Source organism: Bombus fervidus, chromosome 14 (genome assembly GCF_041682495.2).
Source record: "Bombus fervidus isolate BK054 chromosome 14, iyBomFerv1, whole genome shotgun sequence".
Classification (NCBI taxonomy): domain Eukaryota; kingdom Metazoa; phylum Arthropoda; class Insecta; order Hymenoptera; family Apidae; genus Bombus; species Bombus fervidus.
Genome location: NC_091530.1, coordinates 1,676,039 through 1,697,768, shown reverse-complemented (window position 1 = coordinate 1,697,768; position 21,730 = coordinate 1,676,039). Strand labels below are relative to the sequence as shown.

The window sequence follows — 21,730 nt, the reverse complement described above, 5'->3', positions numbered from 1 at the left end:
AGAGAAATAATTCGTTTAACTATAGATCACTGACTAGGGTCGATTTATTTCGTTATACTCAACCGAATGATATTCATTTGCGAAAGAAAGAAGAACATTTACATCGAACATTTATCATTGAATATTGTAGCATTTTATTATTATTTATTTCAAATGGATTAAATTGGAAACGATGGTCATTCAACGCGAACTAAATACAGTAATGTGCTATAACTAAGGCAATTAAATAGTTAATTTACGACTCTCATCACCACGATTCCAACGCTCTCTTTCCACATTCTCACAACGCTGACCACATTCTCTGACTTCTCAACTCACGACTGACTGTTAATTCGTCTTTCTCTCTTAAGCATCCCTTTGTCTTTTCTCATAGCTCCGACACTATCTTCGCTGTCTTCCGACACTTCCGCAACTATCCGTGGCTATGCCGAGGTAGACCTTTTTTCCGCGTAATTATTTGACCGAAGGACCGACGACACATTGATGGGCCCTCGGCTCGCGACATTGTTTATGGTTCACCCGATATTTCCTAGGCCATTTGTCCACGATGCTACAATATGTATAGTTGTGTTAACTTTTATTACTTAAAATGCGCCGCATTTCATGTTTCTCCATAACATCACGTCGAATGCTGCAGACTTATCGACACTTATTTATTAGCACGAGATATCTTTCTATTACCAGCTGTTCCCGTCATTACAATTTCCTCACACGTAATCCAAAATTTGCTAATGAAGCAAAAGTTTCAAATTACGTCCCTCGTATCTGTAGCAGAATTAATCTTCCGATACAACGAGGGCGAAATCCTTTACGTATCTCTTTCTATCTTCTCGTCGAAATAAAGATAAAAATAGAGGAGAACTAAGAGGAACAAAAGCTGGAAAACACGAGTCCATCGGTATTCATAATGCGATTTCGTGTACGTGGCTGGAAGGATCAACGGAAATTTGTTTCGCTCTTGTTTCGCTAGCATCGTAGACTCGGCGTCTCGTCGTATCATCGATGCTTCACGGGATTTCGTGGTTCGTTGCTTAATTTTCCGTCAATTATCCGCGCTTACGCTATGCTTATTTCTCGTACTTTCCTAAGAGACAAGACTATAACAAATTCAACTGTCATTTGAAAATAAAATTAACTAGGCTTCGATACTGCAAAAGAATAACGTTACGATATATAAAATATTCATTTGAAAAAGCCAGTATTTCCTTCGAAATTGTAATATGCTCGACGCTTAGGAGCAAGAGTGCAATTCGTTGCGAATATTTTAGCCTTCGGATCGTTGCATTCGCGGGAATAACAGTTGATGGAAGCGTTAGTTTAGCCATAGACTTAATCACAGACAGTGAAACACATGATCTTAGCAACGTGTTAGCGAGCGTTTAAGTGACGCAACGAGGCTGTCGTGCTGTTACGCGATGTTTGCCAAGAACGTTTAATTGAGACTGCCGCAAGTGGACTCCGCGGCATGGCAAGTTCGTTAGAATTTCATTAGTAAGTTCAGACGTGGTGGAGTGATTCGCTTTGGAAGAGCCGTCTCCTGTACGTAGACACGTAGTAGCTCCGTCTTCGTATTTACCACGTGTCCACCGTTTTCAACTGTCCCGCGATTTGCATGCGTGTAAGCTGTTAAACGCGTATACTAACGAAGACAGAGAGAGGCAGGGAGAGCGAAAGAGAGAGAGAGAGAGAGAGAGAGAGAGAGAAAGAAAAGAAAGGAGGACAGAACCAGGAGTAACCGTGTTACACGTGTTCTTAGTGGTCTCGCGGTAATTGTTCCCTTTGCACTGCTGCTTCAGCTGAAAAGCACGCGAGTGTTGCGAGCAGTCGAGTGAAGTGGCGAGCAATATAATTGCTCTCGTTGGTCTATTAAGGATGTAAATGTGTGTATTAGCGGAAGAATGTAGCGTAGGTAATAATCGTTCGTCTTAAGGACTTTTTCTTTAGCGTTTCAACGGTTTAAAAGGAGAGGGTGGAGGAAGTAATCGGTGAATAAAAGTACAGTTGAACGAATTGAAGGGGACAAACTATGACAAGTCATAGCTTCTGTCCTTTGCAGAAAAGCGATTTTAAAATTCAATACACTGCCCACTGGATAATTCGTACTATTGTTTTATTAAAAAGTATACAAATTATAGAAAAGTACACGCGCGTTATAAAGCATTGTTTCCCAACGAAATCCCTTGAAAATAATAAATGACGAAGCGAGGATTCCTATTTGTTCAAGGGATAAACTTGTGGCTTGTAATCCATATAATTCGTCGCGTTGCAAGACGTTCTGGTTACTTGATCAATTATACTAGCAGTATACTTGGCTCGCCGCGGTGGCCCGCCACTGACAAACGTACTAACAGGTTTCCGCGTTTCCTTGATAACTTTGTCGTACGGCTCGCTAGAATACGACGGGAATTTGTGGAAGCAACCAGAGTGATTTCCACCGGGTTTCTTTGGGAATGGAACGTAAAGAACACCAGGGCCTATTATTTTGGGCGTGCGATCAACCGGTCGTACGTAAGTAGGTCCAAAATCCTTGTCCTGGTAAGGATTCGGCGGAAAATAATCCAGTGGCGCGCTGGCATTCAGAAATCGACCCGGTTGCGCTGTTGCGTTTAAAAGTAATTAACGTAGGAAAGAACATTAATTAATATAAAGCAATAAATCATTTTTTCCTTTTTGAACGCGCGTGGAACACGACGTAGTATTTTTAGGAAGCTTCTTTATTCGGCGTGACACGCCACAGAGCGGCCGGTACATAATTAATCTACCAGGCTAATAATAATTAAGCGAGCGAAAACCACCGGTTTAGTTAATTTTGCGTGTTTGAAGACCTCTTTCTTTTCCTTTTAAATTAGTCTCGACAGAAGTTTGAAAGCTCGCATAGAACACGGTAAAAGAGCGAGGAGAAAGAAAACAGCCGTCTAAGCGTAGCTAGCTTTCATTTTCTTTCCTCTCTTACGACAAAAATGTAATTAGTTGCACCGGCTTGGGAAACAAAATGCTGCCAAAAAGAGGAAAAAAAGAAGCGAAAACGAGGGTGAACGTGGGTCTCCAATCTTCTTCCGCGTTAGAAGCCTTCTGTATATTACCTCGATAATATTGTCTGTCTTGTCTACCGCTGCCAGGGACGAGCAACGAACAAAAAATAAGGAATAAGAAGCGAGACCGACGTGGCAAATACAAAAATTAGAAAATAATCTGACGCTGTAGCATACGCTCGTTCACCAACGTATTTGAAACGTTTACTTGAAAGTATCTGTTGCACGAAATTTTGAAATTTCATTTGCACCGTAATAAGTAGAGTGCGGATATTTATGCAAATTCGTAATTTTATGAATCCAATTTAAATAACGAAACCTACATGGAAGTTTGTTTTAGCCGCTAAACATCATAACCCATGTTACACTTTGGATATTTCATATATTTCTGCGAATCGAGTTCGTTTCGTGCATTTTGCAACTTCCAAGTGTCTTATAAAAAACTCCATAAAATTCGCAATGTGATAATAAAATATAAGCACATTTTTTTTCACATTCGTGTCAAACTGTACCAGTACAATCGTGGCAGACACGTTTCGTTACAGTGCGCATGAATTTTCAAAATAGTCTATTGGAAAATAAAATCCATTACCTACGCGTTCTTGCGGCGGGTCATAAGGATCGTAGGAATACGATGGAAAGGGATTCAAACAAATGTTGGCATATCCTGGACCACCGAGAGGATTGGGTTTAATCTTCACGTTCGGCAGTTCGGGTCTCTGTCCTTCCTTTTTACGTTCTTCTGGCGCAGTTCTGAAGTAAGTTACTTTCTCGAAACATCCATGATAATCGCCAGGCGTGGAATGTTTCTTGGCAGGAGAGGGTGGCAACAGAATTCCCCCGATTTTTGCCTTATCACGTTCCAACTGCGAAACGGTGGATGTATCAGGTTGGCTTCTTTAGCATTGTTGCTAGAACTGCAAAAGTAAGACTCTTCAAACTTCCATATTTAACGTTTCAACGTTTTCCATGTTTAAAGTTTCAATACAACTGTAAATTCCAACCGATAGAAAATTAATTCTGTGATTTTAGATTCTTCAATTTCGAATTGAAACGATATCTAGTTGCACTTTGTGATATTCCTCCATGATTTTAATATATTAGGTCGTCCGAAAAGTTTCTTTCGTTTTACAAGAAAATAATGGATGCGCGATATTTTCCGTTTTAGATTATTTTATCGAATTACCTATGATCCATTTTGTTCTATCAAGATAAAGATTGCAACGTTCGACAGATTAGGTTTCGTGTTTGTACAAAGATACGTCGTTGTAAAAGACGTGTCTGTAAAAAAAAAAAAAAAAGAAGAAAAACACTTTTCGGACAACCTAATAGTTTCAAATGTGGATTTACAATTCGCAGAATTGCGTAAGAAATTTTAGATTTTTCAATTTCAAAATGACTACAGATGCCACACACGTGGAGAAAGACAACGCTGCCAGCGATGAACGAATTCGACCCAATTACACCGTGTGATTACCTGTTCTTTCGCTTCGATGCGCCATGGCTCGTGCAATGCCTCTCCATCAAAAATTCGCACGAATTTCTCCTCAAATAGATCAGTCGATGGCCCCGCCAGCATTTGAGGTCCTTTTTCAATACCTTCGCGAAATTTCACAGGAATTCCCTCGTACTTGTCGAAGGGTGCCGGGGATGGATCGTGGAAATACCCTTCGGAAAATAAAACAGAAGTATCAGCGAGTAAAGGAAGTTCTCATCCATCGACGAAGTATACTTTACCTATTCTATCGAGATCCGTTTTTCCAAATCGTTTGCCCAAAGGTTCCAATATGTATCTCCTTTTCTCCATTGTTGTATCCGATTTGATACTTTAACTTATTTTATTTCGTATCTGAAATACGAATAACCTGAAATTTTATCTGATTTTCGTATGATCCTGAGCGTCAATTGTCCGAACAAACGACAAATTCGTTGACAATTCAATTTTCAACGTCGGAAGATCTTTTTATGGGAAAGTTTTTGAAGAAAATGTCTTTTTTACCAGCATCATCTTTAAATCATATTTCATTTAGGCACTTACGAGTTGTCCTTCAAATATCTTGAAAAAGAGAAAAGAGTGTTTTAGAGTCCTTAGGACTTTGTTTCGTCGATTTTTAGGAAAATTGAAGCAAAACACGGTTTTCGATAACTGTGCTTGATACATTCGGCACTTTTTCTCGCAGTCAATATTTTATTCATCGCGAAATACTAGATTTATGGAGACATTGGCCCTAGAAGGATTCAAAGTTCAGCTTGTTTAAAACTGTTATCCTCTTTACCGACATATCGATCAATACAAAAAAGAAATAAAACAAGAGATCGTTCTATAAAACGCGACTATACCTATAAATCAAACAAATAGAACTACCGACGATATACATAGGAAGTACGTAAAATTGAAAGGTAAAAGCTAAGACGAGTAGCAATGTGTTGTAAATGAAATGAGTACGAATGTATCGAGTCTTTTCAATTCGTTTCCTACGTACAAAGACTCGATCAAAACTATTATCGACGCTTGTTCGTCTACTTCGTAGCATCGATAATCAAAGTATAACAAATTTTTCAAGATAACGAAAAATTATTGAATCCGACATACATCGCATAGAATGGTTCGACAAATTATTCGAACGCGCGCTACTAACACCGTAAGCAATAAAAATAGCAAACAAATTTTTCTAAGCCATCTTCCATCGATAAAATAAGATTTATTAAGTCTGTGGAACCGAAAAACTTTCGAATCTGGGATAAAACTTGGCTCGTATCAACTCGATTCTCGCTTGCTGACGTTCGACACATTTCGCGTGAATGAAAATCCTTTCGACGAACACCGATGTAATTGCAAATCCTCGCAATCCTTGGAAAATCTTCGCTCTGGTTTACAAGCAGTCACGGAATCGATGCTACTTCGTGACAGACATTCGTCGTTCTTGAGATTCCTCGGCTTCGGATAACTGAATAGGCAAGAAAACGTTTTCGCCACTGATGAAACGTTCCTAACCGGTCTCTTCACGGTAATGAGTTGTTCTTAATGAGTTGATGTTGCCAGACGAGATGTTACCATTCGCAATGGTAATGGTGGAAACATTTCATTACCGCGTTGTTTGTGAACACCGTTTATCTGCTTGCGCATGATTTATATACATAGACCAGACAGACAGTGTACTTTCCAACCTACGATTCGCATAATTATTCAGGACAAGAGTTTTCCTTCGTGGAAATGGAATAATCCTTCCACCAAGAACAAGCTGAATCGGTGGAATAAGTTTCGTTACCGTAAATCTTCTACCATTATCGGCAACGTTAACTTTGAACCTCAAAATCGAAGTTTACGTTCGCAGATATTCACTTTTAGAAAAATTTCCATTAAATCGAAGTTAGACATGGTGAAATGGAAAGATTACATTTTTTCGAGTATTAATTTTTAGCTAGTATCTCCGCCATACAAATAGCAACGACAATTTCCATTCGATCGTTCAATCTTGAAATTATCTCTTCTAGAAAACTTTCTATTGGGTTGTCCGGAAAGTGTCTTTCTTTCGCAAACGTGTTTTTTACAACAGTGCACCTTCGTACAAACGTGAAACCAAGCCTGTGAAATGTCGCGGTGTTTATCTCAGCAGAACAAAATGGATCGTACGTAATTCGACGAAATAATATAAAACGAAAGACCTTGTGCGTCTATTATTTCCTCATAAAACGAAAGAAACTAATATATTCAAAGGATAAACATTGTCTGTAAAATTCGGATTGATTATATTTACCATATTTTTCTCCTGTGACCTAAATAGCAATTTAAATGTAGCTTTATTTCGGCGAGGCAATTCGTGTTCGACTATCGCGCTATCGCAAATTCACTGGCGGTAGTCGGCAGCAGACTGTACACAGACATTCGGCAAAAAGACGCTGTCTCGTCCCATGTTCCCCGACGATTTACAGTCCACTCGGTCTGGTCGCGTTCTCGCGCACGTGTACACGCTCTCAGACGTAACTAAGGTTACTGCGCTAAGTTGCAGGCAAACAGATGTAATGGCGAAGCTATGCCGGATAAAGCGGACGTGTGTTTACACGCGAGCGTGAAACATACGGACGTGCATTCGGATGCAGCGAAAATTAGCGCATTAAGCGCGAAATGGAGCACACCGAGTAAAACTCCGCGCACGGAATTTACAACCGAGCCAAAACACGCGCACGGTTGTTACTTTAAGTTTCACAAACGAATTATTCGTTAACGAATATTCTAAAGCAGTGCCAGCCGAGGTTGCGTTATGAATCCGTGGAAACGCAAGCTCTCTGCGCATAACGTCTCGCTTAAGTTTTTCTCAATCCACTTTCAAATTGTTGAATCGGAGTCGAGGCGTTAATTCGTAAATTGCTGTTACGTAGAGCGAATGGTGCAACTTTATCGCTACGTTTCGTTGATCGTATAGCGGCACGTGTGTTGCGTACATGCAGTTTTCGGATTTAGGATGTTTGCGTAGTGCTGTAGACAAACAGAAAGTAGTTTTACAAATTAGGATATTTTCAAAGAAATACTTTACATATTTCCCTAACTTTCTCCGAGATATCCACAACGTTCGAAATTTCGTCGAATCGTTAATCAAATCCTACATTGAAAATCTCATTACGATTAGCTGTGGTCATTGAAATATAAATTTACGTCGACATTCGCGGTCTACTGATCTCTGGTGTTACAAGCTTCGTATCATTAACCTGAGGTAATTTCTTATACTCGTTGGTTTATTAAAGAGACGAATGATAAAATTGTAATAGTCAGAGCATATTAAAATCACTTTAAATACAAGTACAGAGATAGTGTACGCCGGTCGTTATCATCGCTCGCTCAATGCTACCGTTCAACTCTACGCTCGCTATTCCACCGTATGACGCGCTATAATAACTCTCTATAATGTTAGAATTTAATCTTAAAGTTAAGATTAATAATCTGTGGAAGACACAATGTTTGTGTTGAAATAATATTCAGTGATGTTTATTAAACAGAACTACAGAACCAAATGTATATGAGCGAGTGATATAATCAACAACGTATGCAAGTACCGTTGATCGTTGGCCAGTTACTCAAACTAGACGTAGGTAGCGACCCATGATCCCTTAAATATTTTGAGCCCCACTCTCTATACAGTAACGAGTATGACCAATGTAAGTGTCCTGTTCAAATGCCTGTGTGTATATTGTATTCCAACATATAAGGATTCCCTATAGTGACTCACTATACTTATTCGCTATAATACGTTCGTCTATGTGTCTCGATCGGTGGTATTACAAAGCAAATGTCAAATTGTGATGAAATATTCCCAAAAATTGGAACATGGCGAAACCACAAAACCCAGCCGAATCGAAACGAAATCCCTTGAAACGTCGTTAACTGTAAAGCGCATCACGATGCCGTAGCCGTAGGTTGGCGATAAAGTTCGCGGAAGCGGGGAACTCCATTATCCAGAGAGGCGACAATACAACTTTCCTTTTCAGCGTAGCTGCAGATCGTTCCCGGAGCGAATCTCTCGGAGGATCGGTTGCTCCACCGCGGAATCGGGTACGCGTCGTACCAGCAATTTCCTGCACCCTATCTGCAGCCATATTTTCATGGGATCCGGCTGCAGTCGGCTCGCGGAACCGGAGCGACAACGGCTGCGATAATAACTAAACTTTCGATTGCCGGGGCGAACCATTAAGATAAGACGAGGCAAAAGGGAACGACGCCCAGCTTTAAGGAGACCAACGGAAGATGAACAGAGTGTGGGAGAGAAAGCGAGAGAGAGAGAGAGAGAGAGAGAGAGAGGGTTCGACTCTCGAGTTGGAAATCGGTGGATGGCGGAAGATGAGAGGAGAGTTGGGTGAGATCGGAAAAGAAGGTGTCGGAAAAAGGAAGCGGAATGGAGACGGTCTCTCCTGAAAGGAAGCCAAGTTACCGGAGAAGGAGGAAAAGGAGAAAACGACACGGATATATATCTGCCTTTCGAGAGATCGATTAAGATTAAACGCCTAGTTGCCGGGCTTAAGTCCCGGATACAATAGGGAAGCTGAGATTGGGTTTCACGGATTGAAATCAAGGACGTGGTCGTTTAATTTGCAAATGGATAGGATCGCGGCCACTCTGTCGTTTCTTTTAAGGTGCTTCTCAGAGGGATAAGGTCTGACAGGTGACGCTCCGGTCAAGGAATATTCCCGCGTTGCTGCGGTCCAACTTGCTCCACCTTGGAACACGGAACAAGTTCCAGGGAACTATAGTACTTCGTGCGAACTTGAAGAAGTTGGTTTCCGATTGATGTCGGCATGTCCGAAGCGGACGAGTGTGTTTTGTACATTGATTCGAAGGTTCAAAGACGATAATTAGAAGTTTGAGAAAATGTATTCGGGAAAAAATGTAAAGTACGTGTACGTAAGTAGAGGAAAGAAACATTACAAACGTTACTTTCTAAATTGACTTTGGTATTTACTGTTATACGTGTCACTTCCTCAGGGTAAATGGATATACATCGTCCGCTTGTTATTATTAGTTATAAAGTAATAATAAAGAATTAATTGCCTTGGCATCAGAAAATAAAACGATTATTCGAATAATCCCGATCATACAGCATCAGAGCAACGATCGCCATCCCAGCTGCGAGGATTACAACGAAAATCGCGAGATAAATGCATCAAATGTAGGTTACGCCTTGACTGCGGATTTTTCTGCCTTTATAGGAAGTTGGAAGATGTAAAAATATATAGAACGTCCCAAGTACAGTACTTGTTATAATATTTAGTAAATAGTATGGTTTTCTACCCGGACTCCATATTTTTAAATATACCTCGTATCTCGTCGACTTTTTCGTAAAAGCGTCGTAAAATCATTTGGACGATTTTGTGAAAAAAGAATTATTAGCTGCCTGGACTCGCACGAACGCGATTAGGAGGCAATTAGTTTGCTCGGGCGCAGTGGAATCGTCAAGCGGAGGCGAGGGCTGAAAATCATTTTCTGTGCCGTGAATCCGTGTGAGTCGTGCAAAAAATGACTAGAAACGCGAGGATCCAGAAAAGATTAATGCGTTAACGAGAGTTTCAGGTCATCCCCTTTATCTGGAGGCCGGCTACACCGGAAGATAGGTAATTTAAAAGTCCCGAACGCGTAGATACTGTTTGCCCTTTCCCATTCTCGATATTCAGCTCATTTTTTATTCTTTTCTTTCTCGCTGCCCCTGCTACTCTCTTCTTCCTTTTTTATTTTTTTTCTACTTATTACAATGTCAAGCGAGTAATCTCTTCTGTGGCCTGATTCTTGCCACGAGCGTGATCGAAAAAATCAAGTTTCGAATTAAGAGATTTTTACATTTCATTAACGATAACGACAACGCTTAGAGCAGCAAGCACCTAAACTATTATCGTAATTATTTCACCATACTTGTAATTATTTTAGAATAAAGAGTAACGGGGAGACAAATATCGCGAAACTTGTAATAATTAACAGTTTCGCGTCTCAATAGAAACCAGAGACCGTTCGTTGTGGCTAGATAACATTCATCTTGACAAACGTAAAAATAACTATAAAAAGGCTAAGAATGATTAGAATGAAAAATGACGTGAATCTATTAGCACTATAGTAAGAATTATACCGGAGACGTGCGAAGAGATTTATTCGGATTTTTCCTCCAATGGAAAATTATTTCGAAAAGGATGGATGACGCAACGTGTGCGTCATTAGACGCAAAAGTATTAATATCGATCTGTGATTTGTTAACGATGAGCCGACAATGTGCTCGAGGTTAGAGGAAACGAGATTTCGTCGGCATTTAGAATTCTAACTACAATGTTTCTCTGATTTCATTTCGTGTCTATGACGAAACTCGAACAAAACCGTGCAACCAATACGAAAAAAGATCGATGCGATTAGATTTGTGCCGCGTATCGAAGTTTGCAAATGGTCGTTAATTCCGCGTTAGTTTTCTGTTTTTCGCGACCGTGTGCCATTCGTTTCACCCCATGGCGAGTACACCCGTGGATAATCAAGAAGTTTGTCACGAACGCGACCTCTTTGATATATGCGTTCATCGCAGGATAACGAAATTAAGGAAGCGCAGTTCGATCCTCGCTATCGGTCTCTGCGAACATACCTTGGCCTGATTCGATCTCATTAGTCCGAAAGGAAGAACGTCGCGGTGGAGGAGGAGAATTCCCTGGAGAATACCGAAACGCTGCTTCCAACACGATCTGACAAAAAATGAATGGAGGTTGTCTCTGTTTTTCCAGTCAGGAGAGATTTCTCGATGCCGATCGTTTTCCCTCGTGTTCCTTTGACGTTTCGCACAACTCGTTTCTTTTGTATCCAATTTCGTTGTACTTCGATGTAACGCAGAAATTTAGTAACTATTTATGAAACCGAGCATTTTTAACGAATACTGTTATTTATCATTTGTTTACGGGTTTTTATATATATACATATTTCTATAAATATAAGCAAAGAAATACACCAAATATCGTTGAAATATTTCGAATCTGAATTGTACCGAAATTTGTTTCGCTCGTCAGAAATTACAGGGAATATTCTACGTTAAATATCTTTGCGCATTGTAAGCATTCTGTGCATTTTTGTACTTTTTTTCGCAGAAATGCATAAAACTATCAGATATACGTATTTATCGATGGAGAGAAAGAAATCGAAGCAAAGTAAAATGTTAAAGACAATTAGAGTTAGATTATCGTGAAGTCATTTACAATTATTTACAATTAAATAATCGTCGTATAATGTCGAATTTTTAATCACAATTTCCAGAAATAGCGTGCGAGATATTCCAAGATATAAGATTTTAGCTAATTGGTCTGAATCTTCGTATATGTATAATTCTACTTATTTTAAAAGAATCCTGCTAAATACTGGTATTTGGAATTAACTCTGTGGCAAATTCTGTCTGCATTAGAAGGCTGAGTACACCAGCGAAGAATTTTCTTTAGTTACTTAAGCAACTTTGCCGGGTTTCTCGTGTAACGGTTTTCCCTAAGAACAGTTTCCCAAGGAAGCTTAAAGTTTCGTTGAGCATCGTGAGTTTAACCGGAACAAAAACATTTCTGTTCGTCGGTAAAGCCACCCGGGCCACTCTTAAACGGTCGGAACGACTTCAATCATAATACGGTATCGCGACCCGCAATAAAAAATTTCATTAGCAAAGTAATTAATTAAAGGAATGTCAAACGCGGCGATACTACCGATCATAACGTGTTCTTTTACCGGATTCTGCGGGACAACGCCGAATGTTATATCCGTGACCATGAAAATTTAATTCGCAAACACTCCATTATGTGCAGTTTTCTTTCGTGTCGATCCTGTACGATCATTTACGACATAATCAACGTTACGTCGGCCGACTCTCTACCTAAACCAGGCCACACACCGCGGGCAAAATGGCAGCCAGATGTGTACAGATCCTTATTGCAGACCCTCAATAGCCATAAGGACCCACCGTAAATTTTGGCATTTTCATAGTTAAGGTCCTTCAGACCAAACAAGTATCTTTCATTTCAAATGTTCCTTATATTTATTGTCTACTACGGGAAGATACGGGAAAGTTGATTTTTTGACATTCCATGTGGAATGTGGACATTCCTAGTCCGCTAACTAGTAACTGTAAATACAGATCGGAATATAATATGAGCTGATCCAGATCCGCAAGCTAGCAGTGTTACCCTATTACCGAAAACCCTGAAGCCAACGTCGCCTATGAACTGTTTATGGTTTGCCTTCGACCTAGTCTTTCGTCTATACGCTGTCGATGGCTTCAGTGCTTCAGAAAATTAAAGACGCAGAGTTTTCTTAAAAGTGGTGACCACTTCGACAATATCATACGGTTGAAGATTACTGTTGAGGTTACTAGATGTGTGTGTAAAGATATATGAGGGATTCGGAAATACAAAAAATTCATTTATTGAGCACACAACAGTTATACATATAATTTATTCACTGAAGACCTCGCAAAGCCACTCGCACGCACGCTTGTTCTCAACCGACTCTTCCAGATACTTCTAGACGACTGTCAATCGTCTTTTGTCCCAACTAAGGCCTGGACACCCTCTGACGCTTACACACACATTCACATGTACAGCGTAAATGTATCATCTTCCTAACAGTGTGAACAAAGGAACGCGTGGATAAATTGTAAGGTAGAAAATATATTTTAAATACTGAAGTGTAAAGTGTAAGTGGAAATATAATTGAGCTGATCCAGATCCCCACGCTGGCAGTGTTACCCTATGACCGAAAACCCTGAAGCCAACGTCGCCTATCTACTGTTTATGGTTTGCCTTCGACGCAGTCTTCTGTCTATACGCTGTCGATGGCTTCGGTGCTTGAGAAAACTAAAGACCAGACGTAGAGTTTTCTTACAAGTGATGATCACTTCAACAAGAATTATAAGTAAATTATTTTGGCGTGGTACTATAACTTGGTTAATAAGAGTTTATAGTGTGTTTGATTCCAGTTGAATCTAATGCTTCAATCTGAAGAAGGGTATTGTCTTTTTAGTCTGCGGATCTGATCCGTCGTGTCAAATAATATGAAAAATATTGCTGAAAAAATTGTAATCGTATTTTTGAATTTAAACGTAGAATTTTGACGCATCGAACGGCCAGTGTTGATTCGATTAAGCTTTTCATTGGGGAAAGTTCTCGTTGTAATTACTTCGAAAGGAATTTAATAACTGTAGTTCATTGTGATGTTAATGTTCAATGAGTATCGGTGTAGTTGCCGGAAAACAATTCCTGCAAGTTTGGTCGAATTTCGGATTATAATTATATTTGTTCGTTATAACGCTTGTTCGGGAGAATCCGATGGTATCGAACAGAGTCCGAAATCGATAAATAAATATGTAATTAATTTGTTTCTGAAAAACGTGGGTTAATTGAATGACGCAAGGAAACTGTTTATGTTGTTTCGTTATTGGAAACTATTTTCCTGGTGCATCGGAGTTATACTTATGTAATCAGAGTTTTGTTTATTTAACTTTAATCCGAATTTTATCAGTTTCATTTGCGTCGTTCAAACGAGCCTCTCAGAAACCAAACTGACCAATTTCCACCTTTTATCAATTTCTTAATTTCATTACTTGACTATACGATTAAAAAGTTTAAAAAAACAGATGATTTATTTTAAGTTAAGTTCATTCGTCGCAAGAACATGGCGTAAATAATGCTAAATTCTGACGTGAATTAAAAAAAAATAATATTTGTAACATCATCGTTGTTCCTTATTTTTCGATTCATAAAGTTGATAAACGTGGCTGGCTGTAACTCGCTTTGATATTCCTTTCGTGTTTTACCCAACAGAATATAATTATCTGAAATATCAGTGTTAGTTACTTTGAAAAATTATCAAAGGGTTTTAATCTGAGATAAAATTAATGTTCTATTTCTATTTCATTCGTTCCATTTGCATAGAACGTGCAGCAGCTAGTAATCGTTTGCGTTAAAATCATCGTCCACTCTACATTGAGAATTTCATTACAGAAGAGATATATACGTCATTGTGTTTCATGAGTGGTTGGAATAATTTACATTTCGGTACCTTCATAAATTATTCTAGCACAAATATCGCATGACTTGATGCGTTCTACATAATTTGTACATTTAGTAGTTAGAATAATATAAACATTTTGAATAAATCTAGTTATAGTTTGCGTTAATATAATCCATACTATAACATAATCGATATTATATCTACGAACGAAGTGTAGCGATGCTATTGCTAAAAAAGAAATTCAATGATAAAATAATCGAATCGAAAGTTTCACGCTAGTTTTTCAAATTCTACGATCAGACCGTCGCCTATGCATCGAATGTTTACGATCCACTTGGCGCACCGAACATCGCCTGCTCGTTTATTTTCCTTTCAAAGAAAAATGCTCAAGCGCGGTCCCTCTTTTGTTCCGACAATAAAGATCGTTTGTTCGTGCACTCATAAACCAAGAGAACAATAATTTTATCAAGGTGTACAGTTATGTTTCTTACCGTGAAGGGTTTGATCCGTAAAATTGTCGCGTTATTGCTCGTAAACGCTACGAACTGACCGTGAAATAAAATATTCTCGCGTGCTCTGTAATCAAAAGTTTCATGCGTCGGCTTCGTTATAAAAATTTGACGACCTGTCCACTCCGAAAGCCACGTAACAATTGGATAAAAGGTAACGTCCATTAGATTTTCACTGTTTAATTCCAGGATAAAAATCAAGTTCCTTGAAACTTTTTAATCTTCGAAATGTTCCATTTCTGATTCATGGCAGAAGTGTAATTTTTTATTCTCCAAGTTCCGAAAGCTTTGGAGAAGTTTTAATTATATGAATTATATATTTTTAACTCAAACAACACTTTTCGAGGGAACAACTCAATTAGTACACTATCCGAGAATAATTAATTCCCCCAGGTTCTTCTTTTGTACACTACGCGATGATAATGAATTTTGTTTCTTCGTTCTTTTTCTATGCTGTATCAGATTAATAAACCTCGTGGAGAAAACTAATTAAAAAATTATTAATTGCAGTAAACTCTAGGAAAAAGGACCGAAGACAGTGTTTCCAACAAATTTCCCTGTAACTTTTAAATTTCAAAATGTTTTACATAACGCGCATAATACGCCGTTGCGTATCAAAATTTTCTACGTTGAATGTTCAAGTATTTCCACTGTACGCGTTCAAACAACGCGAACAGTCTTAGAACAAAGAACATTGACACGATGGCGATGAACGGGTTGAACGACCAGAGCGAGACATTTCTGCTTCGTTAATTCGAAACTGGGAGAAGTCAGCTTGACGACGACGTAAAGCCGATCGATCTTTGCCAGCAGCTTCCTTGAAGAGGATGTTGTTCGATGGTCGAAGCAACCGCACAAACAGATCGCCAGAAAGGCGATGGTTAAGCATCAGCCGAGATACGTAGCCCGGTTGCCCATGTCGTACGAGCGGCACGCGTCCCAGGACCAATGGGAGAAGCCACAGAACTGCAGAATTATCGATGCCGCGGTGGCATTGCGGCGCCGTGTCCATTAATTCGACGTTAGCCTAAGGGGCTTTAAATAATTAATCCCGCGGCCCACCTGCCGCGATTAAACGATGCAATTAAACCGACTCGTGGGTTTACTTAACCGAAGATTGCCGACCTTCCGGCCGCTGACTTTCTACGCCCTAAAACATCTGGTCGGTGGTATGAAAATGGAAAACACCATTGAAAGAACTGCGAACACCGCGTTTGAAGCGAAGACGATGGACGAAGGAAGATACATTGGCAAGAGGAAATTTACTTTGAGATTGTTTTGCGAACGAGTGAGTTTTAGGAAAATGATAAGGAGAAGGTTGGGTTATACGCAAATGACGAGGCTGAAGAACGCAGGCATGATCATAAAGTTTCATGGAATTAACGAAAGCTGAAGATACTCGTCCGTATTCGTTTTTACGTTTTTACGAACGTAACTAAAGAAATTTGTTTCGTTCGTTAAATATCTCCACTTTTGTTTCACATGCTCTTCCATATTGTACGAACTGTGTAGATTTTTGCATCTTTAAATTTCCCAAAAATGTATAAACGTTCGCGTTCTACATACGCGAAATCGCGATGCACCTGATAAATCAATTCTATCAGATTTAACATAGTATTAGGAAAGTGTTTTTCTTTCGCAAACGCGATTTTTACAACGGTGCACCTTCGTACTGTGAAATGTCCGTAATTCGACGAAATAATATAAAACAAAAAACGTTGTGCGTCTATTATTTCCTCAGAAAACGAAAGCAACTTTTCCGACAACCTGATACTAACGTTCGTCCTGTGTTGTCTTGACAAAGTTATCGTACACCTATAATTTTATCGAACCTATAATCTGTCAAACATTCCGAGTACGCTTCGTCAAAAGTCGAATTAACCAAGCATTTCCCAATAAATCGGAACACTTTGACAAACAAATGACTAGAAAATCGTTGTTCCATAAATACAAATCTCGATCAGAAGCTAATAAGAGTGGCGTAATCATCGGTAACGACGTAAGTAGTTAAGGAGAGGAGAAGTCAGCCGCAAGGAGAGCAGAATGTACAACTGGCAGAGGCAATATAGTCGGTGGAAGGTGTCCCATTTGGGATGGTCCAAGTGTCAAGCCGTTTATATACACGGTCCAGTGTCGCTATTGTTGGCAAATTGGCGGTGGACGGATCCGTCGACGATGACCGGGGTTTGATGAAGTAATGGACGTTCTCTGTCGACGTGTTGACCCGTACCGATTATATACACTGTAATAGTACATACACAGGAGACTACAGGCAACATAGCGACTACCGATACGTGTACACACGGCTTTGTACGTGCATCCTTTACGTGCACGCTGTTACCTGTATATGCATGTAGACGAGCAAACGCGAGATCGTCTACTCTCGCTTCAGTCCTGGGCCTGTTTCGAATTCCGATGAAACCCTATCAAGTACATTCCTTGGTCTCTTATCGAGCCGAGACTGGCGCTCGATAAATGATCCGACCATCCTGCAATTTTAAGCCTATTACGTCTTCAACGTTTCATCCTGGTTTATACCGCGCGTTCGACTAGTTCGCTGATGGATTTTATTTTAAGACGCTCCTTTGAATATTATTCGTAGTTCTTGTCAATTGAACCGTTCAGCGTGTAATTTCAATACAGTCAATAGACGTTCGTAGATTATATCGTTGTCAGTATTTGACGGTCGAGCGTGCAACGTCAAATCGAAGAGGGAAATCAAGGAAACGATCGGTGTTCGATCGATGTCTGGGTTATCGATTAAATGCAAGACACGTGTATTCCGAATCGCGTCTCGCTATTCTGTAGATTGTAAAAAGTAAACTGCGATTATTATAAGTAAATAGTAATTATGGAGGAAGGTCACCAGCGATCCTGCAATATTATTAATATTTTTCAATTTTTTATGTTTACAATTGGCAATTGTTCTGTAAGGTTTGTCCTTACCTATTAAGCGATCGATCTGATTTTATGTGTATTATGGATCGAAGCATTCCCAATATTTCTTTGCTGTATGGTTGTCTTCCAATTTTGACTAAATTTTGCCAACTCAAAAGTCTTGCGACAGATATTAGTTACGTTCGCTTTGAAATTGGAAAAAATTCTCGATAAATGATGTTTTAGTATGAAATTTAACGTGATAGTTTAACGAAACTACTAGTAGATTAACGATTTTATTAAAAGATGCGTACAATTTAAAATTCGTAATCCACGTGGAACGTAAAAATGTTGACCAAATATAGAAGACGTAAAACTTTCTAGCAGGGGATGAATTTCTCTGATTTCTGATTCACCGGCTTCCTATTCGACGTTATTATTACGGTTACTATGATAAACAAATATTACGTAATGCTCGTAACCGTGTATTGATTACAGCATACCGCTAATGTACGGAGAGATATTAACGAAGGATTCAGTTTGACAGAGGTATTAATTTATCCAGAGTATGTAGTAGCTTTGACTATTGCATTCTCTACTTCCATTTTAATTAAATAGCTATAGAATATTGTTTCATCCTTGGAATAGTAGAAGTTATTTTTCATCGTCCATTCCATTAATGTCGTCATCTGTCGAAACAATATTTAGAAAACGATATTCTCTCGAGTGTGTTCGCATACATATGAATATCAAATTGTTAATTGTCAGAGCAATGTGTTATGCAATGGCGTCGACACAATGTATTACATGGCATTCATTACCACCACACACTGTCACGCATTGTTGTGTTATACAATATCGATTACTGCCACGCGAGTTATACCATCTATTACGCGATATTATGCGCCATTAATAATTGTCATTCCACTTAAAATAAGCCAAACAGCGAACAATAAACTTTATTTGTAAATTAGAGTTCCCTTCGGCTCGTCAACATCTTTTGAAAGTTTATCGATGTCCGTCGAAAAAATTGTCCATATTTTACCGATAATCCAAAACTGGGATATACCTGCAGACTCGAATAAAATGGTAGAATAGTAGAACAAAAGTACAGGAAACGATAGAACAGTAGAATAAAAAATGATTCATAACGTAGAATGCTTAAAATCCTGAAATACGCTCGAAGATAACACAATAATTGAATATTCGGTATTTTACAAATATCTTCTAAATTCCTAGTTCGTCAGAGCTTCTCAGGCAGTTAAACGTGTTTGATTGCACAAACGTAGAGTTCTTTCGATGTTCTGTATCGAGATGGAACGCGAAGGCACGTTTTTGATTTACACCTCGTTAGATTTTCGATTATTTCCGCCGTAAGATTCACCGGTATTCGCTCTTTGTTAATGGTAATCGCTTTTCACGAAAGCCTTTTATTTACTACCTTTGTTACGTTATCAGCGAATCTGAATATGTTTGAACACGATTATAGAAATCCTGATCTTATTCATCGATCTTAACAATGGGGTCGAAATTGGTCGGATTTTATGGAACAGGATGAATTTCTACGATAATTAATCGCGATGAAAGTACTATATTTAGTAAGTAAAATATTTAGTAGAATATTCTCTCAATATATACATAACCAGCTCCTCGAATTATATACATCTTGATGTATTTCTAATTTTCGAATGTTAAAATCACGTTCATTTATTTTACGATCGCCAAGTAAAGTTCGAAAAGCTTCTTTTGTTACGCTATTATTACTGAGAAAATGAAAAAAGCTACTCGCTATTTAGTTCACAACCTTTATGGTTCGCAACCATTAACGGAACAGAGGAGAGAAACTATACCGAGAGAATAAATGGTCGACCTATACCACTTACAATTGTGGAATTTAACGTTACATCGAGAAAACAATTTAAAATTCCACCATTGATATTTTTGTAAAATCAGAAACAATTTTAGCTTCGTCGAATGCAATTTGTAGAAGAATGAACTTAAATAATAATTAATTTATTCTTCGCTTGTTTATTTTACTCGTACTCAGGATACCGACAAGCAGGATTATAAAAGAGAAAATTTCATTTTAAAATAATTCGAGAAGCTGCAACTAAATTTCAATGCTGTAATCCAAGAGTAAATACTATCATTTTGCAAATAAATTAACGCAGCTTCGATATCATCGTAAATAAGAAGACGCGAAAAATATGAAAATACCGAAAATACCGGGTGTTTCGCTTTTCGATCATGAACCTGAGAAGCATAGAAATCTTCGTTTTTCTTGGACGTAAACACGCGGATGTTCAAACGGAAGTCACTCTTCGTTGTAACGAATACTATGGTCGCGTAATCACGTGGCAGTCTGGCCAAAACGCATTTATTTTCGTCTGGTCGGCTAGTTTCTGCGATTACGCTCTCGCGCAATAACTTCTCGTCGTCCTACGGTCAGTGCCACGGATTCGCTGAATTTAATTAAATCTCCGTGAGATGTAATTTTCTAATTTAGCGAAAAACTAGCCGAATCTGTTCCGCGTTAAACGTTCCCTCGTAATAAACGACTCTGAAATTTATCCTAATAGGAATAACAGATTTACCAATTTGGATTTTTATGTACGTGCTTTACAGGGAGCAGAAATATGAAGTGATTCGTTTAATATGCAAAAATATCTGCGCCTCGCACGCGTATGAATATAAACTAACCAACGCGAATTAGCATCGGAATACGGGAAAATTAATCTTAGGAAAGGCGAAACGTTGTAACGCAATCCAGTGTAATTTTATTGTCAATTAAAAGGGAAAGGGTGAAATTTTATTCCTATGGAGAAGATTTTTCTTCGTGTTTGGAAGAATTTATTCGAATAATAATGCATTTGTGGACATGATATTTTCGTATTTTTATAATGAATTTTATTGTTATGGGTAAAATAATAATTTCAATAGAACGTCGACAAGTCGTTACATTTTTTAAGGAAATAGGGCGGCTGAAGAATTAGATGTCTGTGGGAACGAACGCACCCTAGTCATCCAACCCCTGTCTTTTTTTTTTTTTTTTTTTTGTAAATTCAGGCAGCGAAGTTGTGTCACGATGATACATGGCCGACCACCGGCATGCGTCCAGAGATTCCAACCACGACATAGTAGCATCGTGCCATCATGATGCGAAATTATGACGGAAGGCTATTCCCTTTTTTGCTTCTATTCCACCGCAAAGAGCAGAGAAATGGCACACGAATCTGACTGAAATAAAAATTATAGGGCTAGGAATTGTACAAATGCAGATTTCCCATTTATCGCATCTGTGATATTTAAAATCGTAATTGAATATTAGGAGAAATCGTTTGTTGCAACACTATATATATTTTGTAAGATTATCGTATATGTAATATAATACTTGCTTTATCGTTGTTTGAGCTGTATGTAAAGTGAATAGAATTAATTCGAAGAAGTTGAATTATGGAAGTATGAATTATTGATTGAGTAGAATTATTGAATTATTATGAAAGATTGCGATGTCGTGACGTTAGCGATACACAAAGAGCTACACATTCATAGCGGTTAATTAGGCAACATAGAGACGTGTTTGTTCGTCAATATCCAATGCAATTTATGCAATATTCATGAAAGATAATTTCCACTTTGTTGGTATACGTTTAATTATATTTGCGCAAACTGTAAACTCAATTGCTTAATTAATGCTGATTATATTAAATATGACTATACATTATACGCTAATATTAATACTCTAAAATTTAAAAAAAGCCTATATGTTAGAATTTAATCTTAAAGTTAAGATTAATAATCTGTGGAAGACACAA

At 38.6% G+C, this 21,730-nt stretch overlaps 2 protein-coding genes across 2 annotated transcripts in view; one reads left to right on the top strand and one right to left on the bottom strand.

Annotated features, from left to right (window-relative positions):
- Window positions 1–21,730, top strand: part of LOC139994172 (uncharacterized) — a 243,828-nt gene that overhangs the window by 202,555 nt on the left and 19,543 nt on the right. The window lies entirely within an intron of this gene.
- On the bottom strand, window positions 2,075–4,839 carry LOC139994409 (cilia-and flagella-associated protein 96). The gene is made up of 4 exons (XM_072017020.1): window positions 4,770–4,839; window positions 4,510–4,700; window positions 3,625–3,898; window positions 2,075–2,597 (listed from the first exon to the last, which is right to left on the bottom strand). Exons 1-4 carry the CDS (start codon window positions 4,837–4,839, stop codon window positions 2,212–2,214), a joined length of 921 nt encoding a protein of 306 aa, XP_071873121.1. The 3' UTR covers window positions 2,075–2,211.